At 37.4% G+C, this 26673-nt stretch overlaps 1 protein-coding gene across 3 annotated transcripts in view; it reads left to right on the forward strand.

Annotated features, from left to right (window-relative positions):
- Positions 1–3900: 3900 nt before the first annotated feature.
- Positions 3901–26673, forward strand: part of LOC135839749 (ATP-binding cassette sub-family C member 4-like) — a 41230-nt gene continuing 18457 nt past the window's right edge. Inside the window, exons 1-22 of one of the 3 annotated variants that reach the window (XM_065355924.1) lie at positions 3901–4064; positions 4186–4312; positions 9331–9441; positions 9717–9851; positions 9996–10206; positions 10300–10525; positions 10614–10770; positions 10927–11065; positions 15088–15198; positions 15393–15584; positions 15681–15967; positions 16046–16143; positions 16571–16656; positions 16764–16886; positions 20959–21206; positions 21378–21622; positions 21718–21797; positions 21964–22114; positions 22229–22335; positions 22425–22545; positions 22637–22795; positions 23088–23215. In XM_065355924.1, coding sequence (XP_065211996.1) covers positions 4236–4312; positions 9331–9441; positions 9717–9851; positions 9996–10206; positions 10300–10525; positions 10614–10770; positions 10927–11065; positions 15088–15198; positions 15393–15584; positions 15681–15967; positions 16046–16143; positions 16571–16656; positions 16764–16886; positions 20959–21206; positions 21378–21622; positions 21718–21797; positions 21964–22114; positions 22229–22335; positions 22425–22545; positions 22637–22795; positions 23088–23215 — 3192 coding nt within the window. In that variant the 5' untranslated portion in view covers positions 3901–4064; positions 4186–4235. The other 2 variants (XM_065355923.1, XM_065355925.1) reach the window with 2 other exon arrangements.

Genomic DNA, 26673 nt, shown 5'->3' on the forward strand with positions numbered 1-26673 from the left:
GATATGTTTTTGCATTTTTGGTTTTTTCGCTTCAACCCACTGAACCTGGAATTGAGCCATTTCAACTCAAAGTGAAAGTCTCCACTACTGAATGAGGTCAAAGTCCTCCAACATTCTTTTCCCTCGCGATTATACCCTATAAAACGTCTTAATTCTTAGTAATGATAATGAGCGTGCCTGTCTTACCAAAAGGCAAAGATATACATTGTATAAGAACCTAAGGTTGTAGAGTTTAAGGAATTCGTCTAGAAAGCTCAATAGGTTGAACTATACCAAGTCCCTTTTTTTTTGAACGACTGGGAATATTTATTACGACCCAACTTAGTACCTATCCAACTCAGTAATGTACCTTACCTACTATCTACATTTATCATCTGCCAGCGTGAAGAAAAATCACGATCTGTAAATTAAATAAAAGTACAAAAATACACGGGAGAGGAAAAAAAAACCCCGAAAGAAAGACTTTGTCACGTTATCATTGCTTAAGTTGTTGACTCGTTGATATAGGACTATCAACGAGCAAACAAATAAGATACATTATAACATATTGCATGTTAAATCTATCGCGCAATATAGGTACTTAGTACGCTATCGTGATAAATTTAGAATGTCAGATAGGGTAGTTGATAGGTATGTAGTTGAAGCAATACAACATTTTATTTTAATCCTAAAATTTTAAATGAATGCAGTAGCTAAAGTACGTAGGTAAGTGTCAATTTTAACATCATCATCTGTAAAATTTTAAGCGTTTTTTAAGCCAAATTTTTGTAAAAAATGATGGCTATTGCGGTAGGCCCAACTTTGGATAAAAAGGTCGGGGGTCAAAAATTTTGATAGTTCACGACGTTTTGAGCTCACACTAGACGATTCCCGGCGTGTCAGATTTTATAATATACATTTACTCGTATATAAGTTTCAGTAGGATGGTCATTTTTACATTTTATGACCTGGAATCTGCTCTAATTGATCAAATCAACTCAAACTTAGGGAATGGGGTTCTTTTGAAACTTAAAATTGACACCCGCAGTTTGAAGGGTCAAAGTTGAAAATTACAGGAAGGTCATTTTTTTTGGAGGGGCATAATATGACCCCGAATTGATGAAAAGAGTCTAAAATAATACCATTAGTCAGTACCCTCATTGTGATCAACATATCCAAATTTCAGCTTCTTAGGTCATCCCGACCCCATTTAAGGTAAGAAAAACCACATTTGACCCCCTCACCCCTAAAATTGATCTAGAAGGTCCACATTTTCAGAATACAATGGAAAGGTGCCCCATTAGTGATTATTGCAAGTTTCAATCTTCCAACCCTATTTGACCTCTCTCCAGGGGTCAAAAAGTGGTTTTTCGGTCCTTTTTATATGTTTTTCAATTTTTCAGACAGCCTACAGCCCCTCCAAATTGACCTAGAGGGTCCAAATTCTCACAGTACAATGGGAGGATGTATCCAAAGTGCCTTTTGTAGGTTTCAACCTTCCAACCCTATTTTTACAGAAAAGTCATTTTTTTGGAGGGGCGTAATATGACCCCAAATAGATGAAAAGGATCCAAAATCATACCATGGGTCCGTACCTCCATTGTGATCAACATATCCAAATTTCAGTTTCCTAGATCATCCCCACTCCGATTAGGACAGGAAAAACCACATTACCCCCCATTTTTGACCCCCTCACCCCTAAAATTGATCTAGACGGTCCAAATTTTCAGAATACAATGGAAGGGTGCCCCATGAGTGATTATTGCAGGTTTCAACCGTCCAACCCTATTTGACCTCTCTCCAGGGTCAAAAAGTGGATTTTTGGTCCATTAAGTGTTTTTCAATTTTTCAGACAGCTTACAGCCCCTTCAAATTGACCTAAAGGGTCCAAATGCTCACAGTACAATGGGAGGATGTACCCAAAGTGCTTTTTGCATGTTTCAACCTTCCAATCCCATTTTTACAGAAAGGTCATGTTTTTGGAGGGGCATAATATGACCCCAAATAGATGAAAAGGGTCCAAAATCATACCATGGGTCAGTACCCCCATTGTGATCAACATAGCCAAAGTTCAGCTTCCTAGATCATCCCCACCCTGATTAAGGTGGGAAAAACCACATTTGACCCCAGTTTTTGACCCCTTCATCCCTAAAATTGAGCTAGAGGGTCCAAATTCTCAGAATACAATGGAAGGGTGCCCCATGAGTGATTATTGCAGGTTTCAACCTTCCAACCCTATTTGACCTCTCTCCATGGTCAAAAAAGTGGATTTTTTTGGTATTTTACGCGTTTTATAAGTTTTTAGACAGCCTGTAGCCCCTCCAAATTGACCTAGAGGGTCCAAATTTTCACAGTACTTTGGGAGAATGTATCCAAACTGCCTTTTGTAGGTTTCAACCTTCCAACCCTATATGACCTCTCTCCAGGGTCAAAAAAGTGGATTTTTTGCTGTTTTACACATTTTTCAATTTTTTAGACAGCCTGTAGCCCCTCCAAATTGACCTAAAGGGTCCAAATTTTCACAGTACAATGGAAGGATGTACCCGGAGACCCTTTTTCCGGTTTCAACCTTCCAACCCCATTTGACCTGTTTCAGGGTCAAGACAGGTTTGTTACCATACTTTTTGCAGGAGGAAGAAGAGAGTTGGGCGAAGCCTGGGGGGGGTGCAGGGGGACGGAGTCCTCCCGAGAATATAAGAAGGAGACAGCGTAAGGAGAGAGTTGGGCGAAGCCCAAGGGGGGTTCAGGGGCCCCCAACACAGGCGAAGCACAGGAGCGAAGCGATGGTGCGAGTAGTTCAAGAGCCCTCGATGTTTCTGGCTCAAAAATTTGGCTCTTACGTAGCGGCAGACTGCTACGATTTTTTTTTGGTGTGAAAATCAAACATCATGACCTTCTAAAAATGTGCTAGTGCTCGGTACACTACACAGATTTACATTTGTCCTTCTGGTTTCGATCTCTGTCTGGCGTTGTTTATTAATATTATCTATGTATGTACCTACCTAGGTATGTGTGACGTGTACTATCTAAATACCTACATGCATTAGGTGCAGAATTATCACAATGAGATAGGTATCTATCTATAGATTTATATATGCTGTGCAGGAGTATGAGGTTAAATACGACGACGGCAGGGGAGGGGCTTTTTTTTTATAATAGGTACTTATTTAACTTGTACTTAATTACCACGACATAGCCGGCGTGTAAATAATAGGTACTTAATGAAAAATATTGCATATCATGTTGCCGGTTAATGCGGATCGTTATCGACACTCTATTAATTGCGTACATTTATCACGTTGTATATGGGAATTTTTGACAAATTTTACGATGTATTCGATCGTTAAATTAATTGAGTGTATGCGAGTAAACAATAACGCGACAGCGCCACCGCCACGCCACGCCATGCCCATCTTCACAGTGTAAACCGCGTTCAAATTTTTTTTCGAAAATAGTGGTGTAGATATTCACTATCCCCTATATTAGGTACCAAGATAGACGCTCAGTAATCTCAACTAAAAACGCGCGTGATTTCAAAAATATACCTGCGGATCCGTTCCGAGATTAGTAGACCGAAAGCAGCCTCCCCCAAAAATTACGTTTTGCTTTGAAAGTACATTGTCATGCTGAAATTTACGAAACATCTGCAAAGGCAGATAGAGAGGCCTAAGTATCTATGTAGATGAAATTACCCGTGAATTTAATTTAGACAAATTAAATTTTCAAAAAGATGCACAGATGAGCGGAGAAAATCGCGGATACCTTCGACTACGAATAATACGAGTATATTATAGTATGTTTATCAAAGTGATAAGAAAGGTACCTAGGTAGAAAATCATTTCGAGGAGCTGCCCACAACTAGAATTTTCCTACCACCGACAACTTTCTGATTGTTGTCGATGGCACTGGAAATCTTGACCTTTTACCGCAACATTTCAACTCCAGATGAAAATGAAGACTTGGCAACCTTGCCGTATCCTGTCGAGCTGCTGCCGAGTCTCCTAATCTAATCGCGAAACCTTATCAGCAAAGTAATTACTCTCTTATTCGGAATATTGATCAACGTGTAGAATTTCATTTACTAGGTATGTGCGTTTAGTTCAGTTAACTTATTAGGTATACAAAATACTAAGTAGTGAAATTACGATGAAACGTGCGTTTTGTTTTGAATTTGATTTTACTCGAACTATACTATTTATCTACTAGGGTACCCATGGCGTATTGGCACTAGTTTTCTTCTACGCGTAGTTATTAAAATGGAATTGATAAACGAATCAGAAAGACCAGTCAATCCCAAGCAGAAGGCTAGCATTTTATCGAGGATATTTTTTTGGTAAGTCAAGTTTGTTACCTATTGTGTTTTTTTTTTTTAAGTTAAAGGCCTAGGTTTTGTCAAGTAAACCAGTTACCCAAACCTAATAGACCGGTGTATCTCGACTCTCGAGCCCGTTGGTTGTATCAAGGGACTCACGTGACTTCACGTGAAACCGGTCATGGGAGGTGATGTATTGGGACACCAGCGACACCTAGTGTGTTTGACATGTTCGTAGATTTCGCAGATTATACCTATTTCTTGTCCTATTTGAAAAAAAGGCGAGAAAAATAATAGATAAATGCGATTTCCTTTGAAAATTTCTGAACTAAATTTTTTAGGGTAAAAATGGGTCTACGAATTTGATTTTTTAATTTTTAATAAGCATATTGTGCATCTTTTAGAGGTATGTACGTAGCTACGTACATCCTTAGATGAGGCCAATTTTTAGAAAAATTATGATAATGTTAGTGCTTCCGCCTCCCCGCCACCCAAAAAAAAATATCTGAGTGTTGTACCTATTGAGACTTTGTTATGATAGGTATAAACCCATAAAGAACACGCGTACGCACAGATTGAAATACTCACGCATATTTTGTAAAATTAGGTACTAAAATTGATCAACAATTCGCGGAACGCTTTATTTAAACGACTGATTAATATTTACCAACTATTATCAAAAGTAATGAGAGCTTGTATGTACTTGTACTACCTACCTATACCTACTTATCATACCGTTATCTTTAATTACGCATCGTATGTTGTTCGTACGACCATACACGAATGATAAAAAGCTCGCTGATAGACACGCGCGCGCTACATTGGCAACAAAAAAAAATCACAGCAAAGAAATAAGTCGGTACCTATTTTCGTTCATTTTTCCCATTTCCGCAATTGTTCAACTTGAAGAGCGAGGAAAGAAGAAGAATTTTTAGAAAATCGAACCTCCTATCCTCCCCTCCCCTCGCCCCAATATTTGATAATTAGTTGAGATCAAAATACTAATAGTCGGGGAGGGGGGCGTGTAAGGATCAATTGCACCCCCTGCCGATCCTCCGGGACAACTTTTTTCTTAAAGGGGGAACTAATAAGGAACATTTCTAGCCCTTGTCCTCAAAAAAAAACTTGGCCTTACTCACAAAATGGCAGTGATTTTGATTGACTGGCCAGCCGAAATCGCAGATTTTGCGTTCCAACGTAGACTTGCACGAAATGTTTTAACCCTTACAAAGGTAGATCGAAAGAGCAGGCAAACATTTATCATCTAACTAAATTTCAACTACTAAAGTGCTATTTTCGATTTTTGGTGAATTTTTAAAAATCAAATTTTGGCCAAAAATGAGGGAAAAATCAAAATCTTACCAAAATTGACCTAGAAAGATGATATTTGAAATATGTATACCCTGATTTCGACCTGCCAAATCGATTGGAAACTGTTTCACGCCGTTTAGAGTAGTTCCAGAGCCTCCAGCAGATTTTTGAAACTTGAAATTCCCACAAAATGTTATCAAATGTAGTTGAAAAGACGAAATTCATTTTGCAAGCTAGTTTCAATACGCTACTAACAAGGGAACCTCTTGAGGTGTCACACTCCGATTTGAACGGGACCGCGATTTTTGGAAAGAACATAGTCTAAAACCTCCAAAACCAAATTTTCAGCTGCCCAAGTTCATTTTTCGATTTTTGGCTAATTTTTGAAAATTCAAAATTGACTGTTTTTGGCAATTTATGATTTTTTTTTAAAAAGTACGTACTTGATCAATAAAAATGGCCAAAATAAGTCCCAAAACTAATATTAATTACCCAAATCCAAATTTCACCATTTCCAGCCATTCTGGAGCCTCCAGGGCGATTTTTCAATTTCTCCATGATATTTTGAATTTGCTCCAGAAGGCGTGAATATGAAGTTGGGCAGCTAAAAATCGTGTTGTATATTACACTCGACCTGTTCAACGAGTTTATCCACATTTGAGCCGATTTTGAGAGTGACACCTGAAGAGTGGTTTTTTTTAGGTGTCACTCTCGCTCATAAACGGCTGGAAATGGTAGAATTTTTGCACTCCGGGGGTTAGTTCTTAAAGAAATACAGCGATTCGCGCAAATTTCAAAAATTTCCTCACAAAAGGTTATCTTTTGATTTTTTGGATTTTTTAATTTTGAAAAAAGCTGGTCAAAAAACCACACTTGAGGTGTCACTTCCAAAAAACGGCTCAAATGTGGATAAACTCGTTAAACAGGTCGAGTATAATACACAACTCGATTTTTAGCTGCCCAACTGCATATTCACGCCTTCTGGAGCAAATTCAAAATTCTGGAGAAATTGAAAAATCGCCCTGGAGTCTCCAGAATGGCTGGATATTGTGAAATTTGGATTTGGGGGGGTTAGTTTTGGACAAAAGACAGCGATTTGCGTGAATTTCGAAAATTTCCACACCAACGGGAAACTTTTGATATTTTTGATTTTGAAAAGAGCTGGTCAAAAAACCACTTTTGAGGTGTCACTCTCAAAATCGGCCCAAATGTGGATAAACTCGTTAAACAGGTCGAGTGTAATATACAACTCGATTTTTTGCTGCCCAACTTCATATTTACGCCTTCTGGAGCAAATTCAAAATTCTGGAGAAATTGGAAAATCGCGCTGGAGGCTCCAGAATGGCTGGAAATGGTGAAATTTGGATTTGGGTAATTATTATTAGTTTTGGGACTTATTTTTTCTATTTGAAGAGTGATATTCCAAAACTCGCTTTGTCCATTTTTATCGAAGTTGAGTTTTCAGCGGTACCTGGTAGATGAAGTATTAACTCACATTCCTACATCATCAACCTACCAAAATGAGGTGTTAAACTCACCTAAATAGCCAATTCACTAAAAATTTAAAAAAAAATAATGTTCCAAAACGCGCTTTGTCCATTTTTATTGACATTTTTTTCAGCAGTATTTAGTGGATGAAGTGTATACCTACACTCCTACATCATAAATCCACCCAAAATAAATTGCTAAACTCGCCTAAAAAGACAATTTACCCGTTTAAAGGGAAACTGTTTTTCCTCTTTCCTGAAAAGTTGTGAAAATGGACAAAGCGAGTTTTGGAATATCACTCTTCATTTTTATTGATCATGTACGGTACTTTTTTTTAAAAAAGCAATAATCGCCAAAAACTGTCAATTTTGAATTTCGAAAATTCGCCAAAAATCGATAAATGAACTTGGGCAGCAGAAAATTTGGTTTTGGGGGTTTTAGACTATGGCCTCTCCAAAAATCGCGGTCCCGTTTAAATCGGAGTGTGACACTCCAAGAGGTTCTCTTGTAAGTCGACTTCAAGGTGAATTTTGAGTCGTTTTGGTGTCTCCATCGACTTTTTGAAAATTACTGGAACCTCCATGTAGATACATTTCTGAAACTTGAAATTTTCACAAAATTTCATCAAATGGAGATGGAAAGTGGAAATGTACTCTGCACTCCAATTTTAGCACTCTCTGAAGACGACTTCAGTTGGGTTCAAGCCATTTTGGAGCCTCCAGTGACTTTTTGAAAATTCCTGGAGTGTCCAGCAGATTTTTAAAACTTGAAATTTTAACAAAATTTCATCAGATGGAGTTGGAAAGCTAAAATTCACTCTGCACAGTATGTGCTAGAGCTAATTCGGACAGATTTTGAGGCATAATTTAAAAAACCGAAGTTTCCAAAAAGGCGTAGGTTGTTCCAAAATGGATTGAAACTTCGCACAATCCACTTCAGAATAATTCCAAAAATAGGATGTCAACTGAATAAGGATATTCCTTATCCAAAAGAGAATAATTAGGACAATGTTCAACTTAGCCCCCACCCAATCCTGTAAACAAACCTTCATTGATGAAAAAATTATTACAACACCATCCCTATATATACTGCAGGTATCAATAATGATAAAAAAGAATATTATTCAGCCTTTAGTACTGACCCATAACTATAATACCCGAGGGATAAACTCAATATTTGCAGATCAGATGAGGACTAAAGTCAACAGGGAAGGAATAGATACTATGGCAGTCAAAATCTTTAATAGTCTCCCTCCTCAAATCAGAGATGTTCATAATACTAAGTTATTTAAAAAATTCCTTCAAAAATGGCTAATTAAGGAGGCATTTTATTGTGTAGATGAGTTCCTGGGCAAACTATAACCCTCTATTGAATTATTTTATTTTTTATATTTATTACTTTATCTATTATTTCATTTCATTTTGATTTGTTTTGTTTTGTTTTATAGGCCTATCATTCATTTCATTTTATTGTATTGTTAATCATTGTAAAGTTGCTCTGTAGGCTCTATTGATGTAAATGACCATGTAAATGCCGCTTGCGGTACCTTACAATAATAAATTTGATTTGATTTGATCCTTCTACCTCAAACAGAGGCGAAAGGGTGAAGTTTTTAAATTTTCAAATGGGTAAGTATGAAATCGATGCACAAAAATATGTTTCGAACTGGAATAGGAACATTGTCTTAAGAATGGATAGGTGTTGAAATTGGAATGCATAATAAATTTCGGCTTTCCAACTCCATTTGATGAAATTTCAAAGTTTTAAAAATCTGCTGGAGACTCCAGGAATTTTCAAAAAATCGCTGGAGGCGCCAAAATGGCTTGAACCCACCTGAAGTCGTCTTCAGAGAGCGCTAAAATTGGAGTGAAGAGTAAATTTCCACTTTTCATCTCCATTTGATAGAATTTTGTGGGAATTTCGAGTTTAAAAAAATTTCGTGCAAGTCTTACGTTGGAACGCAAAATCTGCGATTTCGGCTCGCCAGTCAATCAAAATGGCCGCCATTTTGTGAGTAAGGCCAAGTTTCTTTTTGAGGACAAGGGCTAGAAATGTTCCTTAGGACTTCCCCTTCAAGAAAAAAGTTGTCCCGGGGGATTTGGCAGGGGGTGTAAATGGGTCCTTATACGGGCCCCTCGACTATAACATGATTTTTTTCATCGACATTGTGACCCCTTTGAAAATATTTTATAGGCAACTAGAAAGCTTTGGCATTACTAATAACAACTTTTTAACCGCAGGTGGACGTTTTCAGTGATCAGAAATGGTCATAAGAAAGTTTACGAGATCGAAGATATACCATCGCCCTTGCCACAAGATTGTTCCGGGAAGCTTGGTGACAAATTAGAAAAGTAAAATAATAAATATTACACTCCGCTATTTCGTCACTTACTTCCTATACCTTCATGCATTTATTATACTTAGCTATCGTGTCCGAAAAAAAATCGTAAAATTTTAATTTTTCGTTGTTATAAACTGGATTTACCTACTTATGGTCGATCACCATACTTATGGCAAAGCACGCCGCAATGGCAATGAAAAATTGAAATACCTTCTTGCGAAGAAAAACACGATTAATATCTAATTACTGTTTACGTATTCGCATCGTCGTATTCTATATTTTCAGAGCGTGGCTAAAAGAATTAGAGGATAGTAAAATTGGCCAAAGGAAAGCCAGCCTTTTGAAAACCGTCGTCCGCGTGTTCTGGAAAGAATTCATTCAAATAGCGTTGTTGCATTCTTTCAATGAATTTTTTATCTCGTACGTAACAATCATATTAAATAGGTTGGAAAAGGAAACGAAAATATTAAGTGGGTACCGGCGACAGGCGACAACTGGAGCCACCTACCTACTTAATCTAATTACGCCGATCCGTTCATACTGTGCACGTTTATTTTCCGATAGAATTTCTCGGCAAATTTTCCTCGGATACTTTCTCGTTTATTTGAGGGATGCGAAAAACGACCGCGCTCTGTTCCATCAACTGAAAATTATGGGCATAACGTTGGTCTTGTCGTACGGTCTGAATAATTTGCTAACGAATCATTTTCTAGCTAAAAGTTACCATATGGGATGTAAAATTAAAATTTCTCTTACTTCGCTCATGTTTAGAAAAGTAAGTTATCACTTATCCGCAGTTCTTTTTACGAGATACCCAGCTATCTGTACAGTGTACTTACTTTGTTTTGGAAATCTGTTCATGGCGTAGTGCTTACGATTGGGTAACAACGACGAAGGAGATGCCTCGACTGGACGTATACTTAATCTGATGTCTAACGATTTGGCAAGATTCGATGACATAATCATGTACTGCAATTACGCTTATTCCGGATTAATTTCCACGCTGATAATTTCCACCATTATTTGTAGTAAAGTGAGCCTGCTCGCCACCATCGTCTGCCTTGTCTCGGTCTTTTTACCGACCCCAGCTCAAAGTAACAATTCATCCATTTATCGAGTTTGAAGTCAAAATTTCACCTACCTAGGTACTAAGTAATACGAGTAAATGCGTTTGATTTTCAGTATTCATTTCAAAGACCATGGCGAGTTTCCGAGCGAAGATTGCCAACGCTTCGGACGAGCGAATTCGAATGATGGATGAAATCATCTGCGGTATACAAATTATCAAAATGTACGCTTGGGAAAAACCGTATGAAAAATTGTTAATGTACAAACGCAGGTGAGACGACGTATGTAGCATAAAACTTGAGTTATTCTAGATCTAGAGTTTATAGACTTACCTATGATTAATGTACAGAGTAAGGTGATGAGGTGCATATAATTGATTGTGTGCAATGCGAATCTCATAGGTACTAACATTGTATTTTTTCCTCAGAGTAGAAATGAAGTTGATCAAGAACGCGCTTTATTTAAGGGGTCTGCGAATTGCAATCAACGTAGTCGTTTCAAAATTTTCACTCTATGCGATAGTAGTCGTGTACAGTTTGAAGGGAGGAAAAATTCTTCCTGAAGTGGTGAGCATACATAATATTAATAAACACTTGACGAGTAAATTAAAAAAATATATGGCGTAGAAAACAACGAAGGCAGGAGGGTGAGGGTGTTCTGAAAATCTTCTTTATTAAATAATATCACTTGCTTAAATTGATTTTTCGATTTCTGACATTGGAGCTTCTGAAAATACATCATTTTTAGACCAAATTTTATCAACTGAGTACATTTTTTTTTTTTTTAGCGAAATTAGGAAGTTATAAAAAATTATTATTGTGCAAGTGTTCGACTGTAGAATTTTCTGCAGAGAATCATGTTTTGAAAATATTTTTGCTTCGTAAATATTTCGCATTAATTATGTCCAAATATTGAATGTCATTCCTGAGGAAATACAGGGGTGCACAAAAGTCAGTTTATACCATCAAAAGTCACATATAATTCAAAATAGTCCAGGAGAATTAGCTGAAAAACTAGGGTCATAGGGAAAAGTTTGATAACAAGCTGAATTTTGGTATATGGGGGTTTTTTGATACGCTGAACACGAATTTTGGGTGTCCGGGTGAATCCGGTGTACGCTTCCCCCTTTTTTGTGGACACTAAGCCCCCCAAATTCGGTTTTTGGCGTATCACTCCGAAAATGTGCATTTTTATGCAAAAATGCTTGTATCAATTTTGTTCTGCTCTGAATTCCGCGTCGAATGAGGGGTCAGCAAAGTTTCCAGCCCCAAGGGGGGGGGGGTGGAAACTTTGCTGACCCCTCATTCGACGCGGAATTCAGAGCAGAACAAAATTGATAAAAGCATTTTTGCATAAAAATGCACATTTTCGGAGTGATACGCCAAAAACCGAATTTGGGGGGCTTAGTGTCCACAAAAAAGGGGGAAGCGTACACCGGATTCACCCGGACACTCAAAATTCGTGTTCAGCGTATCAAAAAACCCCCGTATACCAAAATTCAGCTTGCTACCAAACTTTTCCCTATGGAATGCTAATTCTCCTGGACTAAAAACTAAATCTCCTAAAGAAAAACTAATGACATTGATCTGATAGGAAATTTTATCCTCTACAATTTTCATCAGTGTCATTTTTCTCTAGGATGCACCGTTCGCCAGGAAAATCAACCTTTATGTCAAAAAACGTGAATTCAAAAAAAAAAAAAAAAAATGAAAAAAATTGGGGAAAAAATTTAAAATTATTTCAGCAGTCAATTTCAGCTATTTTTGACATGATTCCCATAATTTGATGAAATATAAATGATCTTTTCAAAAAAACACGTCAAAAAATTGTTTTTTTACAAAAACGCCGTACCCTGGGGCCCTGGGGGGGGGGGGGGGGGTGCTACCAAAATCAAATTTTGTAAAAATGAAAAAAAAATCGAGTGATATGTCAAAATGTAGGTTTTTCGGGTCGAGAAACACGAATCTGAGGTCCTTTTTGGCACTCAACCCCCTTGGGGAGGTGCTACCAAAATAAAATTTTGTAAAAATGAAAAAAATCTAGTGATATGTCAAAATATCGGTTTTTTGGATCGAGAAACACGAATCTGAGGTCTTTTCCCCCCTTAGATCCCTCGGGGGCCGTTGGGGAGGTGCTACCATTCTTGAGATATCTCGTCTCAAACGGGACTACATTCTAACTACATCAACGCGAAGTAATTGTAAGTGAATAAGGCATAAGTTCTTTTATTCAACTCATCGCTTCAAAACCGCGATTGCGTGAAAATGTGTGTTTGAAAGTGTAGAATTTGGGTGTGGTTAGTTACTTTGCGACTAGGCGCGATTTTTCTAGTTTATGATATAAAATAACCAACGATATCGAGTCGAATGATTGAAAAACTGTCAAATAAAACCCCCCAACCAAAAAAACCTGGATTTTGATACACTACTCGAATTTTTGTGATTTTTTCAAAATTTTATTTCACGTACCACCTCCTCATATAGGCTGAGTGAAAAAAAGACTTCAACTTCGTGTTTCTCAAGCCAAAAAAACCTACATTTTGACGTATTACCGTAAACTGGGGTAACATTGAAATCGCGGGGTAACATTGAAGGGTGCGGGTTTTCATCACATTATGCTCCATTACGGTGGAACTATGAAGAATGGAGCAATTCTGACACTGGGAATGGATAGAGTACACTTTGGCAGTTATTTTTCCTGTTTTATCATTTTCAACTAGTGATTCCAACACCAATAAAAAAGCAAGTGAAAAAAAGTGGTGTTTTAATTGATTTCGATTAATGTGAAAAGCTTGGTGTCTGAAATTTTGAATTTTCAAATAATGAGTCAAGTGACATTATAGATGTGTTGGTACACCTCCTGACTACAAATTAATGCATTTGTTCATGTGCCAAAGTTCTTCCCTGAGGAGTAAAAAAATAATATTCAAACTGGGGTAACTTTGAAGGCTATGAAAAAATCATGAAATTTCAGTAAAATTGGCCAAAAATGCACGAAAATGCTTGAAAACTTGTTAAAAATGATGTGAAAACTTGAAAAACAGCCCTAAAATCATCGAAAAATCATGGAATTCGGTCAAATTGGCCAAATTGCATGAAAAACTCCTGAAAACTTGAAAAATTTCAAATTATCAATTTCTAGCACTCTTTTATAAGTTCAATTGTGAATATGGATCATTTTGTAGGTGCTTGACGCGTATAAAGTGACCAAGAAGTGAATATTCATGGTTTTGATAATTTTTGACCTTGAGCGAAGCACATTTCAAGGTGCCTTCAAAGTTACCCCAAACGCTGGGTAACTTTGAAGGGCACTTCTTCTGGCTTTTGCGCCTGACAGGAAAAAGGTAGGCAACTTCTATAACCGCCAAAACGTAGTGCTGACATAGCTTTATCAAAAGCACTACACACATTTCCCCTACCTCCGCCATTCATACCTCTAAACATGAAAAATTCTGAAAAATCCTTCAATGTTACCCCAGTTTACGGTACTCGTTTTTTTTTATTTTTACAAAATTTGATTTCGGTAGCCCCTCCCCAGGGCCCTCAAGAGTACTGAGGAAAAAAAGTACATCATATTCGTGTTTCTCAACCCAAAAAACCTATAAACACTCGATTTTGTCCTCAATGGCCCCCGAAGGGTCTGAGGGAAAAAAAGAACCTCAGATTTGTGTTTCTCAACCCAAAAAACCTACATTTTGACATATCACTCGATTTTTTTTCATTTTTGCAAAATTTGATTTTGATAAGCACCTCCCCAAGGGGTTTGAGGGCCAAAAAGGACCTCAGATTCGTGTTTCGACCCAAAAAACCTACATTTTGACATATCACTCGATTTTTTTTTCATTTTTACAAAATTTGATTTTGGTAGCACCCCCTCCCTCTAGGGTACGACGTTTTTGTAAAAAAAAAATTTTGACGTGTTTTTTTGAAAAGATCATTTTATATTTCATCAAATTATGGGAATAATGTCAAAAATAGCTGAAATTGACTGCTGAAATAATTTTAAATTTTTTCCCCAATTTTTTTCATTTTTTTGTTTTTTGACATAAAAGTTTATTTTCCCAGCGAACGGTGCATCCTAGAGAAAAATGGCGGAGAAGAAAATTGTAGAGGATAAAATTTCCTATCATATCAATGTCATTAGTTTTTCTTTAGGATGTTTAGTTCTTGAATTATATATATGTGATTTTTGATGGCGTAAACTGACTTTTGGGCACCCATGTATTTCGGAACGCAACCAAATTTTTAATCATTATTGTCAACCTCAAAAAATTGAAAAAATTATAAGTTTTGGGCTATTTTTCTCAATGTTGTGAAACGACTTGGAATCTCAAAATACTTTCATTTGAGATTGGTCCATTTTTCCCAAAACTAATTAACAAACAAACTGTAATTTTTTCAAAAATTTTTCTCTTTGAGGACCCATATTTCCCCTCCAAGAGCACCTTGGAGACTAAAACTTTTCGTGGGTAATTTTCAACTCAAAATGAAGGTGTCTGCTGAATTTGGTCAAAATCCACCGACTCTTTTTTTCTCGTAGGTAACCCATCCTAATAGCCATATCTTGATTAATTTTCATTGAAATTTAGGTTTTCGTCGTGTTGGGGTACTGCAGTATTATAGCAAAAGTAATGAGCGGCATGTTCTTTCGTTCATTTGGCGAATGTTCTGAATGTTTGGTGTCGATGAAACGAATTCAGGTGAGCGAAACTTAATTATTTTTGCATTATACAATATAGAACCATTGAAAAATGGAATTTCAAAATTTTATATTACAAAAATTAGCTGAAACGATCGTCATAAATATTGCGACGTGTGATTGCACTTCGCCAGATATAATTTCAGCTTACGCACTCGCATACTTATCTATTTTGTGTGTGTGTGGTTTTTTTAGAACTTTTTAGAATTGAACGAATTTAAGAAGCCATTTTCGAAAATAAGCCACGATGACGAGAACGCAATCGAATTCCACGACGTGAGATGTAGTTGGTGTATAGATTCGAGTCAAGATACTTTGAAAAGTATTACCTTAAAGATTGAAACGAAAAAGCTAACTGCTGTTATTGGAAAAGTGGGCTCAGGAAAGGTACTACTATACGTTCAGACACACTCAAAATTGCAGTTTTGTTTTTCGTTTGTCTGTTTTCAATAGTGTGACCTCTTGTTCGTTTTCTTTTCTCAGTCCTCTCTACTAAATGTTATTTTGGGAGAATTACCTATCAACGAGGGAAATTTGAAACTAAACGGATCTATATCCTACTACAGTCAAATACCGTGGATATTCGCCGGTACTATAAGAAAGAATATCATTTTTTCCGAAGAATACGATGCTGAAAGATACGAAAAGGTAATCGAGGCTTGCGCTTTGAAACATGATTTTGCCTCATTTCCCGATGCAGATTTAACGCTGATTGGAGAAAGAGGAATTACGTTATCCGGAGGTCAAAAAGCCAGAGTTGCGTTAGCTAGGTAAACTCGAATAATCGTATATGTAACTTTTAATGTAGTTTTGTAAAATGAAAATTAATGTACGGATGCATTTTACAGAGCAGTGTACAGAAAAGCTGATATTTATTTATTAGACGATCCTTTGTCGGCGGTAGACGCTCGTGTTAGCAAACAAATATTTCAGCAGTGCATTTTAGGTCGGTAATACAACTCCACAGTAGGTATTCAATATCTAGTTATTACTTATTTGGGATTATTAGAGGTATACATTTGTATAGGTACTTTTTTTTTTCATTAGAAAGTCGACTGAGAAGAAGAGAGTCCAACAAAAGTTGAGTTCAAACTTTAAAACGACCTGCTAAAAATTCATCCTTCCTATTTAGAAAAAAATTATCCTTGTAGGAACGTTTCAACTTGAAAATCTAAATATTTTGTATTTCCTTCAATAACCTTACTGTATCCTGTTCCCTCAAAAATATGTTCCTGAAAAATTAATTAAGTACTGGTACGAAAAAATCTCCGGTAGTGCCTACACACATACAGATTATGTGACCGTACTGTAGTAGTTCGTGTTAAATATTTTGCCTAACTTCCGCTTGAAATTCTGTCTTCAATATGTTTCAGATTTGTTGAAAGATAAAACTCGTATTTTGGTTTCGCATCAATTGCAATTTTTAATGCAATCCGACTACGTTGTATTATTAAATGAGGTAGGTATTAGGTAATGAACTTATTTGATTATTTCGACATCGAATCGATAACGTTATATTATATTAGATCTTCATTCGTTAACATTAAACATTGATTAATTTCGCAGGGCAAAATAAAATATCAAGGGACATTTCATCAATTGGTAGAATCAGATTCGACGTACGCGGACACTTTTAAGAAAACGGATTTCGATACCGAAAGCTGTGAATTCGAGCACATTGGTAAAAATGTTCGTATCTATTTACACATTTGTTGCCTTGTTGTGCAAAAACTTGAGCTTTTTTTTCATGTCTCACAAGGGAACTTTTTCAACGCACTCTCTGCGAATTGAACGAAACCAGGGTACCTATATCGGAAATTTCGCATGTCTCAAAATTTCATCGACCCAATTTTCATGTGCTAAAGTTTATTTTATGGATTTTTGGTGAACTTTCAAAAATGAAAAAATAACTTTAAAAAACTGCATTAATTTTTTCATGAAGTTTAAATTTGTTTGAGTAAAATGAACCAATGCGATCAAATTTCTTTAATTCAACTCCCCACGCATCAATCAATTAGGTACTACCTAGTTTTGAAACATTTTAGAGCCTCTGGGAATTTTTCAATTTTCTCCAGAAATTTCAATTGCTGCGGAGAAGTGCCAAAAATAAACTTTGGTATCAATAACTTTGGTTGGAGAAATTTAAAAAATTTTTGGAAGCTCTAGAACGTTCTAAAAGTTGTTTTATTCTTCTTCTTCTCGTATCTGGGACATTCGGATGTCTTTAAATTCTCCCCTTCCATCTGTGCACCAGGCCTTCTGTGCGATTGTTCACTTCTCCCCACAGCTCCTCTCTAGTGTATGCAGTGCCTGTGCCACATACAAGGAGGTGGTCGTCAGTCTGTCTTTGTCCGCAGTCCAGGCACTTCACATCATCCTGAATGCCCCATCTAGAAAGGTTTACTGCTGTCTGGGCACATCCAGCTCGGATCCAGTTCAGTGTGAGCCACTCTACATATGGCAGTTCGTGTCCATTTGCCAAGTTCTCATTACATGTGGCCTTTTCCAGATCCGACCATCTTTTCTCTCTCTCCTCCACTGGATCCGCTTTCATCACATGGGTCTCCTTCATGAAACTCCTCCTGGACTTCAGCCTTGGGGTCACCTCCTTCTGGTTGAACATAACATGGTGGGGGTCTTGTTCTTTTTTTGTCTCTCTACATCCGCCACCACACACCATCTTATCCCAGGGGGTGCAATGCCGGATATTCTTGGCACTTGGCAGGTGCTTAACACTGGTTGGTCTTAGGCAGCCAAACAAAATTCTCATAGTGTTGTTGAGAGCAACGTCAATCTTCTTAACATGTGCTGATCACCCCCAGGTGGCACATCCATACTCTGCAGTAGAGTAGCACAGTGCCATGGCTGTTGTCCTCAGTGTCTTTGGATTTGCTCCCCATCTAGTTGATACCAGTTTCCGCAGTAGGTTGTTCCTTGCTTCTACTTTCATTTTTGTGTTCTCATTGTCGTTGTCGTGGTTCCTTATCCTTTACAGGACATTGGAAATCGCATTTTTATGGTACCCTAACAGGGTGAGGCGTATGCCTATTGCCACTGTGATTATTCTAGGGAATCGACGTTGTTTCGAGCTTCCACTAGTAGTTTCCCGTTGCTTTCTAGTGACATCTACACAGGCACCTTGGAGCTAGCCGGGTAGTTTAGAGACCCTGAGCTCCTCAGTGTTGACCTCTATAGATGCTCGAACCAGTTTCAGCTTTTTGATTCTGCTAACAGATGGCGTGCATTATCTGTTAAGCTCGGCTAAACTGGTAGTCCCATGGTACTTGGCGTGTAATGTTGATAATTGCACCAGGGATGGAAGAGCCTTGAGTTCAGGGCTCCCACTCTTGGCTCTGGCTCAGCTCCCCACAAGTTTTAGCTCTGGCTCGCTCTTGGCTCTTGGCTCTTTGTCTTTACATATGAGCTCCTTGGCTCCTTGCTCGCTCCTCAATTCTTTCTGACTCCGCTCTTTGACTCTCGGCTCCCTCTTCCAATTTCTCGGCTCCAGCTCCAGCTCCAGCTCTGGCTCTTGGCTCTTTAAATTTGAGTTTAAAATTCGTGAAAAACGATGAAAAAAATGAAAATATACTGCATTTATTTTCATTTAATTTATCAATGAAAAAACAAAGGTAGAAATTCTTTATTTTCTTCACAAATGTGAGTTGAAAATTGAATTTTTGATAAAATTGTGCGCATTTTTTCACTTTTTTTCTATTTTTAGGGAGCCAAAGAGCCTGAAAAATTTTGTGGGCTCTCACTCGGCTCTAGCTCTTTCCAGATTAAACACTCCTGATGGTGATCGCTCTCTTGAGTAGAATAAGGAGCTCTTTTGTAAGAGTGCTCCTAATGTTTTTCTGCACTTTCATTTACTTGGCTCTTGGCTCTGGCTCTAGCTCCTCAAAAAATCCGGCTCTTTCAGACTCTGGCTCCAGCTCGCTCCCGGCTCTTCCATCCCTGAATTGCACCAAAGATTTTTTAATTACACGCACAAGCTTGCCTCTGTAGATGGGTTTGAACTGGGTACCTCGTGAACAGAGGTCCACGGCTCTACCTACTACGCCACCGAGGGACTTGTGTTCTCATAGTGTCTCTTATATGTGAGGGTTTGATCTAGCGTGATTCCTAGGTACTTGTGATTTTCACAGTTCTCCAGCTGCACTCCTCCTCACCAGGGTTGCGGAACGATACCGATACCGAAAAACCAATTAGAAAATACTAATATAATTTCAAAATCGGTACAAAATACCGAAAACCAATACCGAAATTATTTTAAAATCTGTATTTTGGTACTCATTTTTGCATATTTCTGCAAATGAAACAATTCCAACATCAAACAAAATGAGTTTATTCATTTCAATGATCGCTTTTCTTTGTTGATTTTCCTCTAATTTCATTCTCATTTCAACTTTTATACTACTACTCTCTCAATTTCTGAATTTTAAGCCAAAGTGTTCTGTAATTAGCTTGATTTTTGGGTGATAAGATACCAATACCGAAACCGAAAACCGAAATAAAATTCACAAAAATTGGAAAAACCGATACCGAAAACCGAAATTTTGAGGTAGAAATTGATGAAAACCGAAAAACCAATACCGTTTTAGCCACCACATTTGAAATACCAATACCACGTACCAGGTACCACGGTACCAATACCGTTTTGTTTTATCGTTCCGCAACCCTGCTCCTCACACCAACTTAAATGTGCATTTTGCCTTTGCATTCTTCAGGTGGAAGCTACACACTTGAGTTTTTGATGGATTTGGTCTGAGGGCATTATCCACATAGTAGGTCTGTAGTCTGTTCAGGGTTTCCTGCAACATTTCTTGTACCTCTATGTGTGTGTCCCCCTGAGCTGTTGCTGCTAGGTCATCTGCATATAGGAAGTGTCTGTTCATTTGTGGATATATTGAATAGGATTGGGGCAAGAACACTCCCCTGTGGCAGTCCATTTTTTTGCCTTCTCCATCTACTGGACTTTCCCAAGTGGGTTATTACATAGAACATCCTGTTGCTGAGCATAGATTTAATAAATGGTGGTGAAGTTGTGATCCTGGGTGACTTCATATACTTTCTTGCACAGTAGGTGGTGGTTCACAGTTATATCTAGCAGTTGGATCAACAAACACTGCACCTGTGATTTTTTTCTTCTCAAACCCATCTTCAATGTGTTGTATGAGGTTGATGGCCTGGCTTGTACAGCATAAGCCTGTCATCAATTGTGTCCTGCACTCTATTGAGAAGTAGTTCCTCAAACAGCTTATAGCAATGGCACAGGAGTGAGATGGGTCTGTAGCTTTTTCTATCATCAGGGTCTTTTCCAGGTTTAAGAATTGCTACTACCTTTGACTTCTGCCAGAGCTTTGGCATCCTTGTAGTCTTCGCCACATTGTTGAAGAGGTCAGTCAACCACTCAACACCCATTGGCCCAATTCTCTTGATCTGCTCACTGTGTATGCCATCCAAGCCAGCTGCCTTGCCATTAGTCGATGGATGGGTGGGAGTTGAATTGAAGGAATTACATATTCATGTTAGTTCCCTCTTCTCAAAAAGTTTTATGTATTATGAAAAAAATTTAAAACCCGTTTTTTCAATAATTTAATTTTTTTTTTCAAATAAATTTCTTAAATCTTTTAAAAACAAAACATTACCAAAAATCTAAAAATGAACTCTGTTGGAACTTGAATGGGTACTAGTGTATTTTAGATTTCTCTGGCACTCTACTGTTCTGTTAAGCATTAATAAGTTCATTTTTTTTGTACAGGATGAGGACAAATCTATGATTCGTAAAGAGTATGAAGAATCCAAGCTGACTGCAGCTGGCGACGGAGGAATTCAGGATCGCAGCCGTGGCAATGAATTAGAAAAAGAAGACAATGAAACGGCGGATGCCTTCGCGTTATTGCGATTTTTGAAACGAGGCACCGGAGTCGGCGGACTGATTATGATTTCTTGTTTATTCGTGCTGACTCAATCATTGGCGTCAAGTTGCGACATATGGCTAGCGTACTGGTTAGTTTGAATTTTCTAAAGTAATGTAGAAGTTCTCCGAACACCTATAGGAACATTTTATTCCTACCTGCTGCGCCCACCCAAGAAAGTCTTACGAATGAATGTAAGAAGTTGTGCCGGGCAGGAGTATAGGTAACAGATTTATTTACCACGCTGGTGTATATTGTGCAGGACGTCTGCTGAAACCAGGGACATCAATGTGGACAAGAAATGGTTCTATTTCGGCTTGGAAATGTCTATGCAGAAATATTTCATCGCCGGATACACCACCATTGTATTAGGCGTGCTGGTGGCTGCTTCATTGCGTAACTACACATTCGCGTATTACGGACAAAGATGCTCGAAAAAAATCCACAAAGACGCTTTTTACTCGGTCGTTCATACTAATTCGTCATTCTTCCATAATAATCCATCAGGTTTGTTTGGTTTTTGATTTTCTCTCCGGAATCCGTCTTCTCGTCGAGATGTCAATAGACCTAATTTTGGAAAATTTGTTGATCTGAAATTTCAGGCAGAATATTGAACAGATTTTCAAAAGATATGGGAGCCGTGGACGAAATACTAATTCCATTTTTGCTGGAAGCCTCAGCTGTAAGTTGACGTTGAAAATTTCGCGCCATTAACGAGCATATACCTACATGTCCTCGTATTTTCCACCGAGCGTACTGTGCCTACTCGTTCGTAATAAACGTTTAATGCATTATGGCTTGGTTTCGCTGTATAAGTAACCCTTCCATCTTGTATTGTATCTACTTAGTCATTAATGCAAGTTTTGGCTGCACTCGTTGTTTCTGCTTCGATCAGCGTCGCGTACATCGTTCCAGCTGCCATCATATTTGTCTTACTGTTCGTCGTCCGCAATTATTACCTTCGAGTATCCGTTAATCTGAAAAGATTGGAGAGTATCGGTGAGCATCAATAACCTTATAAACTGGCCGATATATGTACCTAATAATTTAGTTTCACGTTAACTCAACTTACGGCGAATTTTCATTTTAAATTTTTCCATTCGAATTTTCTAGCTAAGAGCCCAGTATTCGTTCAAGTACACAGTACACTGCAAGGATTACCTGTGATTCGCGCTTGTTCCATTAGTGATAAATTGATTCGCGAATTCGATCGACAACAGGTATGCCAATCACCTACCTAGATATACTCAGCCACTTGGATTTTTGATGACTTTTCAACAAAAAGAATAAAAATCGCCATTTTTTCTAGGATGTATACTCGTCGGCGTGGTATTTGTACTGCATGACAGCTTTAGGTTACGCATACTGCTTGGAAGTGATCTGTTTTGTTTATTTGGCCATAATCGTGTCCGGAAGTTTTTTCTTGAATTGTAAGTTCGTCAGTCGCTGAAAGTTCCCATTCAAGTTACCTACCTAATACACATTCAGCCTAAAATTCAATTTCTATATGTTCCTACATAGTAACCGGAAGTCAGGTCGGATTAGCTCTGGCTCAGTTGACTATTTTGCTGGGCTTCGTTCAATGGGCTATGAAACTGTCCGCAGAGGTTTCAAATCAAGTAACTTCCGTTGATCGATTACTGCGATATTCGGCTCTAGAATCAGAGAAGCAACCCATAGGTAGGTATGGTAAACGTAGCATAATTAAGTAGTAGTGAGTGCATTAATCAATTATCATTCGTGCAAAAAAAAAAAAAGGAAAAAGAAGCCAAATAGCGGATACCGAGGTATCCACCCAAGTTTATTATATTTTATTTTTTTTAGAAATACTTAGTAGGTATTTTAAAATACATGTTTTTCATCACCCCTTTGTACCCACCTGCCAATTTATAAGACATGGCTCACGATTCCAGTTACAGTTATTCAATTCCGTGATAAGTAATACCAATTTCTTATACCATTTTAATTGCAGAGGATAAAGTTCCGGATGATTGGCCCTCGAGAGGAAAAATTATTTTTGATGATGTCAGCTTCCGGTACAATATTACATCACAGCCAGCAATCCGAAATATTTCTTTTAGCGTTGAACCTGAAGAAAAGGTACGTAAATCTAGAACCTGTCCTATTTTTTTTTGATATGAAGTTTGGTATAATTTGTTTCCAATTAGTCCGGCATATGACAATAGGAGGGTCATTCCACGTCAATTGGACCAAGAAGTGGTAGGAGGGTTCGGCGATTTTTTTGAAATTTTTCCTGTGGAAAGACCTTTCGAAGGGATGACCAATGGCGCAAATCGCAGCCCTCTAGCTCATTTTTAAAGGCAGCCAGGGGGTGTCAAAGTTTTCAGTGAACCTAAAATATTATCCATTTCAACAGTGGGTTACTCGATAACCGCGATAGGTACCTACCAAAATGGAACTTTTTCCCATAGTTAGGGGTTTTGAAAGGCTTTTTGGTGATATCATAAAAATCAGTGTTGCCACTTTTTTCGTACAAAAAATTAGCTCAAAAAGTTTTGAAACGTAGTTTTTATATCGTTCCGACTCTCAAAAATTCTGAAAAAAATATAAATTATGGTCAACTTTTTATGCTGAAAAACATATCAAAAAATTGAGATGGTAACATGTTGCAAAGTCGATTTAAAAAAATTTAAATTTTGCGAAAAAATGCGATTTTTTGATTTAAAACATGAAAAGAAGTTTTGATAGGTGAAGTTGACCCATTTGACCTCTATTTGTACGTATCTGTTGAAAAAGTTAAAAAAACTCTTTCACTCGATGAAATGAACTCCTCACAAAAACTTAAAATTCGAAAAAAATTCAATTTTCGATTTCAAACATCAAAAAAAGTTCAAATTTATTCAGTTGTCTTATTTTGACCTGTTTCTGACGTATTTCATGAAAAAAAATGTTAAAAATTACACTCATAACAAAAAAATAAAAATTCGTTCATTTTACCGACTTTTCGGAGAAAAGTGGAGTATTGTATTTGTTGCGATAGTGGAAGTTGGGTCGGGGAGTGACTTTTCTTTGCGTTTCGAGGGTCTGGGATCACGATAGGCTCATTCCCAAAATTTCAGGTTTCCTTATATAAGGTTTATATATCTATATGGAACCTACTAGCGTTGCGAGGCCCGGTATATGTCACTGACGACCCGAGGCCCGGGCTTAGAAATATATATAGAAATAAATTGTAAGCTGATTTGTGATGTATTAGTAGGGGGTTATGTTGGTGGCTATTGAGGGGAAAGGAAAATTAATTTTTTTTTTAAATGATGTATATCTTATTTTTTACCTACGTTTCGAGACCTAGTATACACTACCGACGCTACGAGGCCCTTGAGGATATCATGCCGACTGTCCGAGTCCCTGCAACGTTGCCGCGTTATTTTACTTACATCATCACGTGCTTTTACAAACTCGTGACAATTCCGGACGGTCCTTGGCTCGGACTTCAAAAATTTTTCTTATTTACATAAAAAAAATTTGTTTTATCACGTCGTCTGAAAAATTTGAAATGTCTCTGGTGTATGGAGATACAACTACTTTTGGGGTTATTTAAGGCAGGTAATGAAGTTCTTTTCTGTTGAGTAGAAAATAAATACAAACATATTAAAATCGAGGGATTGGAGAACCAACAAAAGCGGATTTTTTAAAAAAATATCTAGGTACCTATACTTAACGGAGAAAATTTTGGATTTGATCCGGCACATGTTATTTTAAAAACGTGTGCCTAAATTGATCAAGAAGGTCACAAATAATGTAAGCACGAGTTTATAGTCACTGAATTTTATTTACACTTTGTTTACCAGACCGCGTCTTTTTGATAACTGGAGAATCAGAAAATCCGGCGGAGGCTCCAGAATGATTCGAAACCATTACAAATCAGTTCGGAAAGTCGAAAATAGCGTCCTACATATAAATTAAATTTCAATTTTTTAGGCAAATTTGTTAAAATTTAGACTTTTTTGCGTTTTTTGGCTCACATTGAATTTTTAAAAATTCATAAAAACGAAAGAAATTTTGACTGATGATATGTTTTGTGGTTCTGTATTGAATTTCCTGTGTCTGGTTCGAAAATTTTTGTGCTAGTTAGGATAAGTACCTCTCCCTTGATAGGGGACCAAACTTGTCATTCCATAAAATTTCATCAAATAAATGGAGATAGAACGCCGAAATTTACTGTGCAAACTAACTTCAATACGCTATGAAGTCGATTGCAGGTAGATTCCAAGTCGTTTAAAAGCCTCCAGCGACTTTTAGATATTTGAAATTTCGACAAAATTTCATCAAATGGAAATGGAAAGCTAAAATTCAGTCTGCAAACTAATTTCAATACATTATGAAGTCGATTGTAGGTAGATTTCAAGTCGTTTTGGAGCCTCCAGCTACCTTTTGAAACTTGAAATTTCGACAAAGTTTCATAAAATGGAGATGGAAAGCCGAAATTCACGCTGCGCTCTAATTTTAACACCCTCTGAAGACGACATCAGATGGGTTCAAGTCATTGGAGCCTCCAGCGACTTTTTAAAAACTACTGGAGTTTCCAGCAGATTTTTGAAACTTGAAATTTTGACATAACTCCATCAAAATGGAGATGGAAAACCGAAATTTACTCAGCAAACTAATTTTAATACCCTATGAAGTCGATTGCAGGTAGATTTCAAGTCGTTTTGGAGCCTCCAGCGACTTTTTGAAAATTACTGGAACCTTCAGTAGGTTTTTGAAACTTGCATTTTCCAGATAATTTCATCAAATTCACTTTGCACAGTACCTACGTACTAAAATTAATTTGGACAGATTTTGTGGCATTAAAAAAAAATTTAAAAAAAAAACTGAAGTTATCAAAAAGGCACAGGAAGCTTCAAAATGGATTGAAACTGCCTGCAATCCACTTCGAAATAATGTCAAAAGTAAGGTGGGAACCGAATTTCATCTTTTTATTTCAAACGGAGGTGGAAGCGTGATTAGTATGAAATCGATGCACAAAAAAAATACACCGACTTTAAGACAATAACTGGTTAATACTTTATCGCTCGTGTAGGTCATTAACCAGCACCAATTTCGAGCACGTGTATTTAAGATTATTTGAACAGGTTTTATGGCATTTTTTGGAATATTGAAATTTCTAAAAAGAGCTGGAAGCTTCAAAATCACTTGAAACCACCTGCAGTCGACTTTTTATAGTATTTAAATTGGTTTGCAAAATAAATTTTGGCTTTCCAACTCCATATGATAACATGTTGTGAAAATTTCAAATTCCAAAAATCTTCTGGAGATTCCAATAGTTTTCAAAAGATCGCTGTAGGGTCCAAAATGACTTGAACCCAACTGAAGTCATCTCAGAGGGTGTTAAAATGGGAGCGCGGAATAAATTTCGGCTTTCCATCTCCATTTGATGGAATTTTGTCGAAATTTCAAGTTTCAAAAAGTCACTGGAGGCTCCAAAACGACTTGAAATCCGCTAGCAGTCAACTTCGTAGCGCATTAAGATTAGTTTGTCTCCATTTGATGAAATTTTTTGGGAATTTCAAGTTTCAAAAAACTACTGGAGGCTC

This window comes from Planococcus citri, chromosome 3 (assembly GCF_950023065.1).
Source record: "Planococcus citri chromosome 3, ihPlaCitr1.1, whole genome shotgun sequence".
Taxonomy (NCBI): Eukaryota; Metazoa; Arthropoda; class Insecta; order Hemiptera; family Pseudococcidae; genus Planococcus; species Planococcus citri.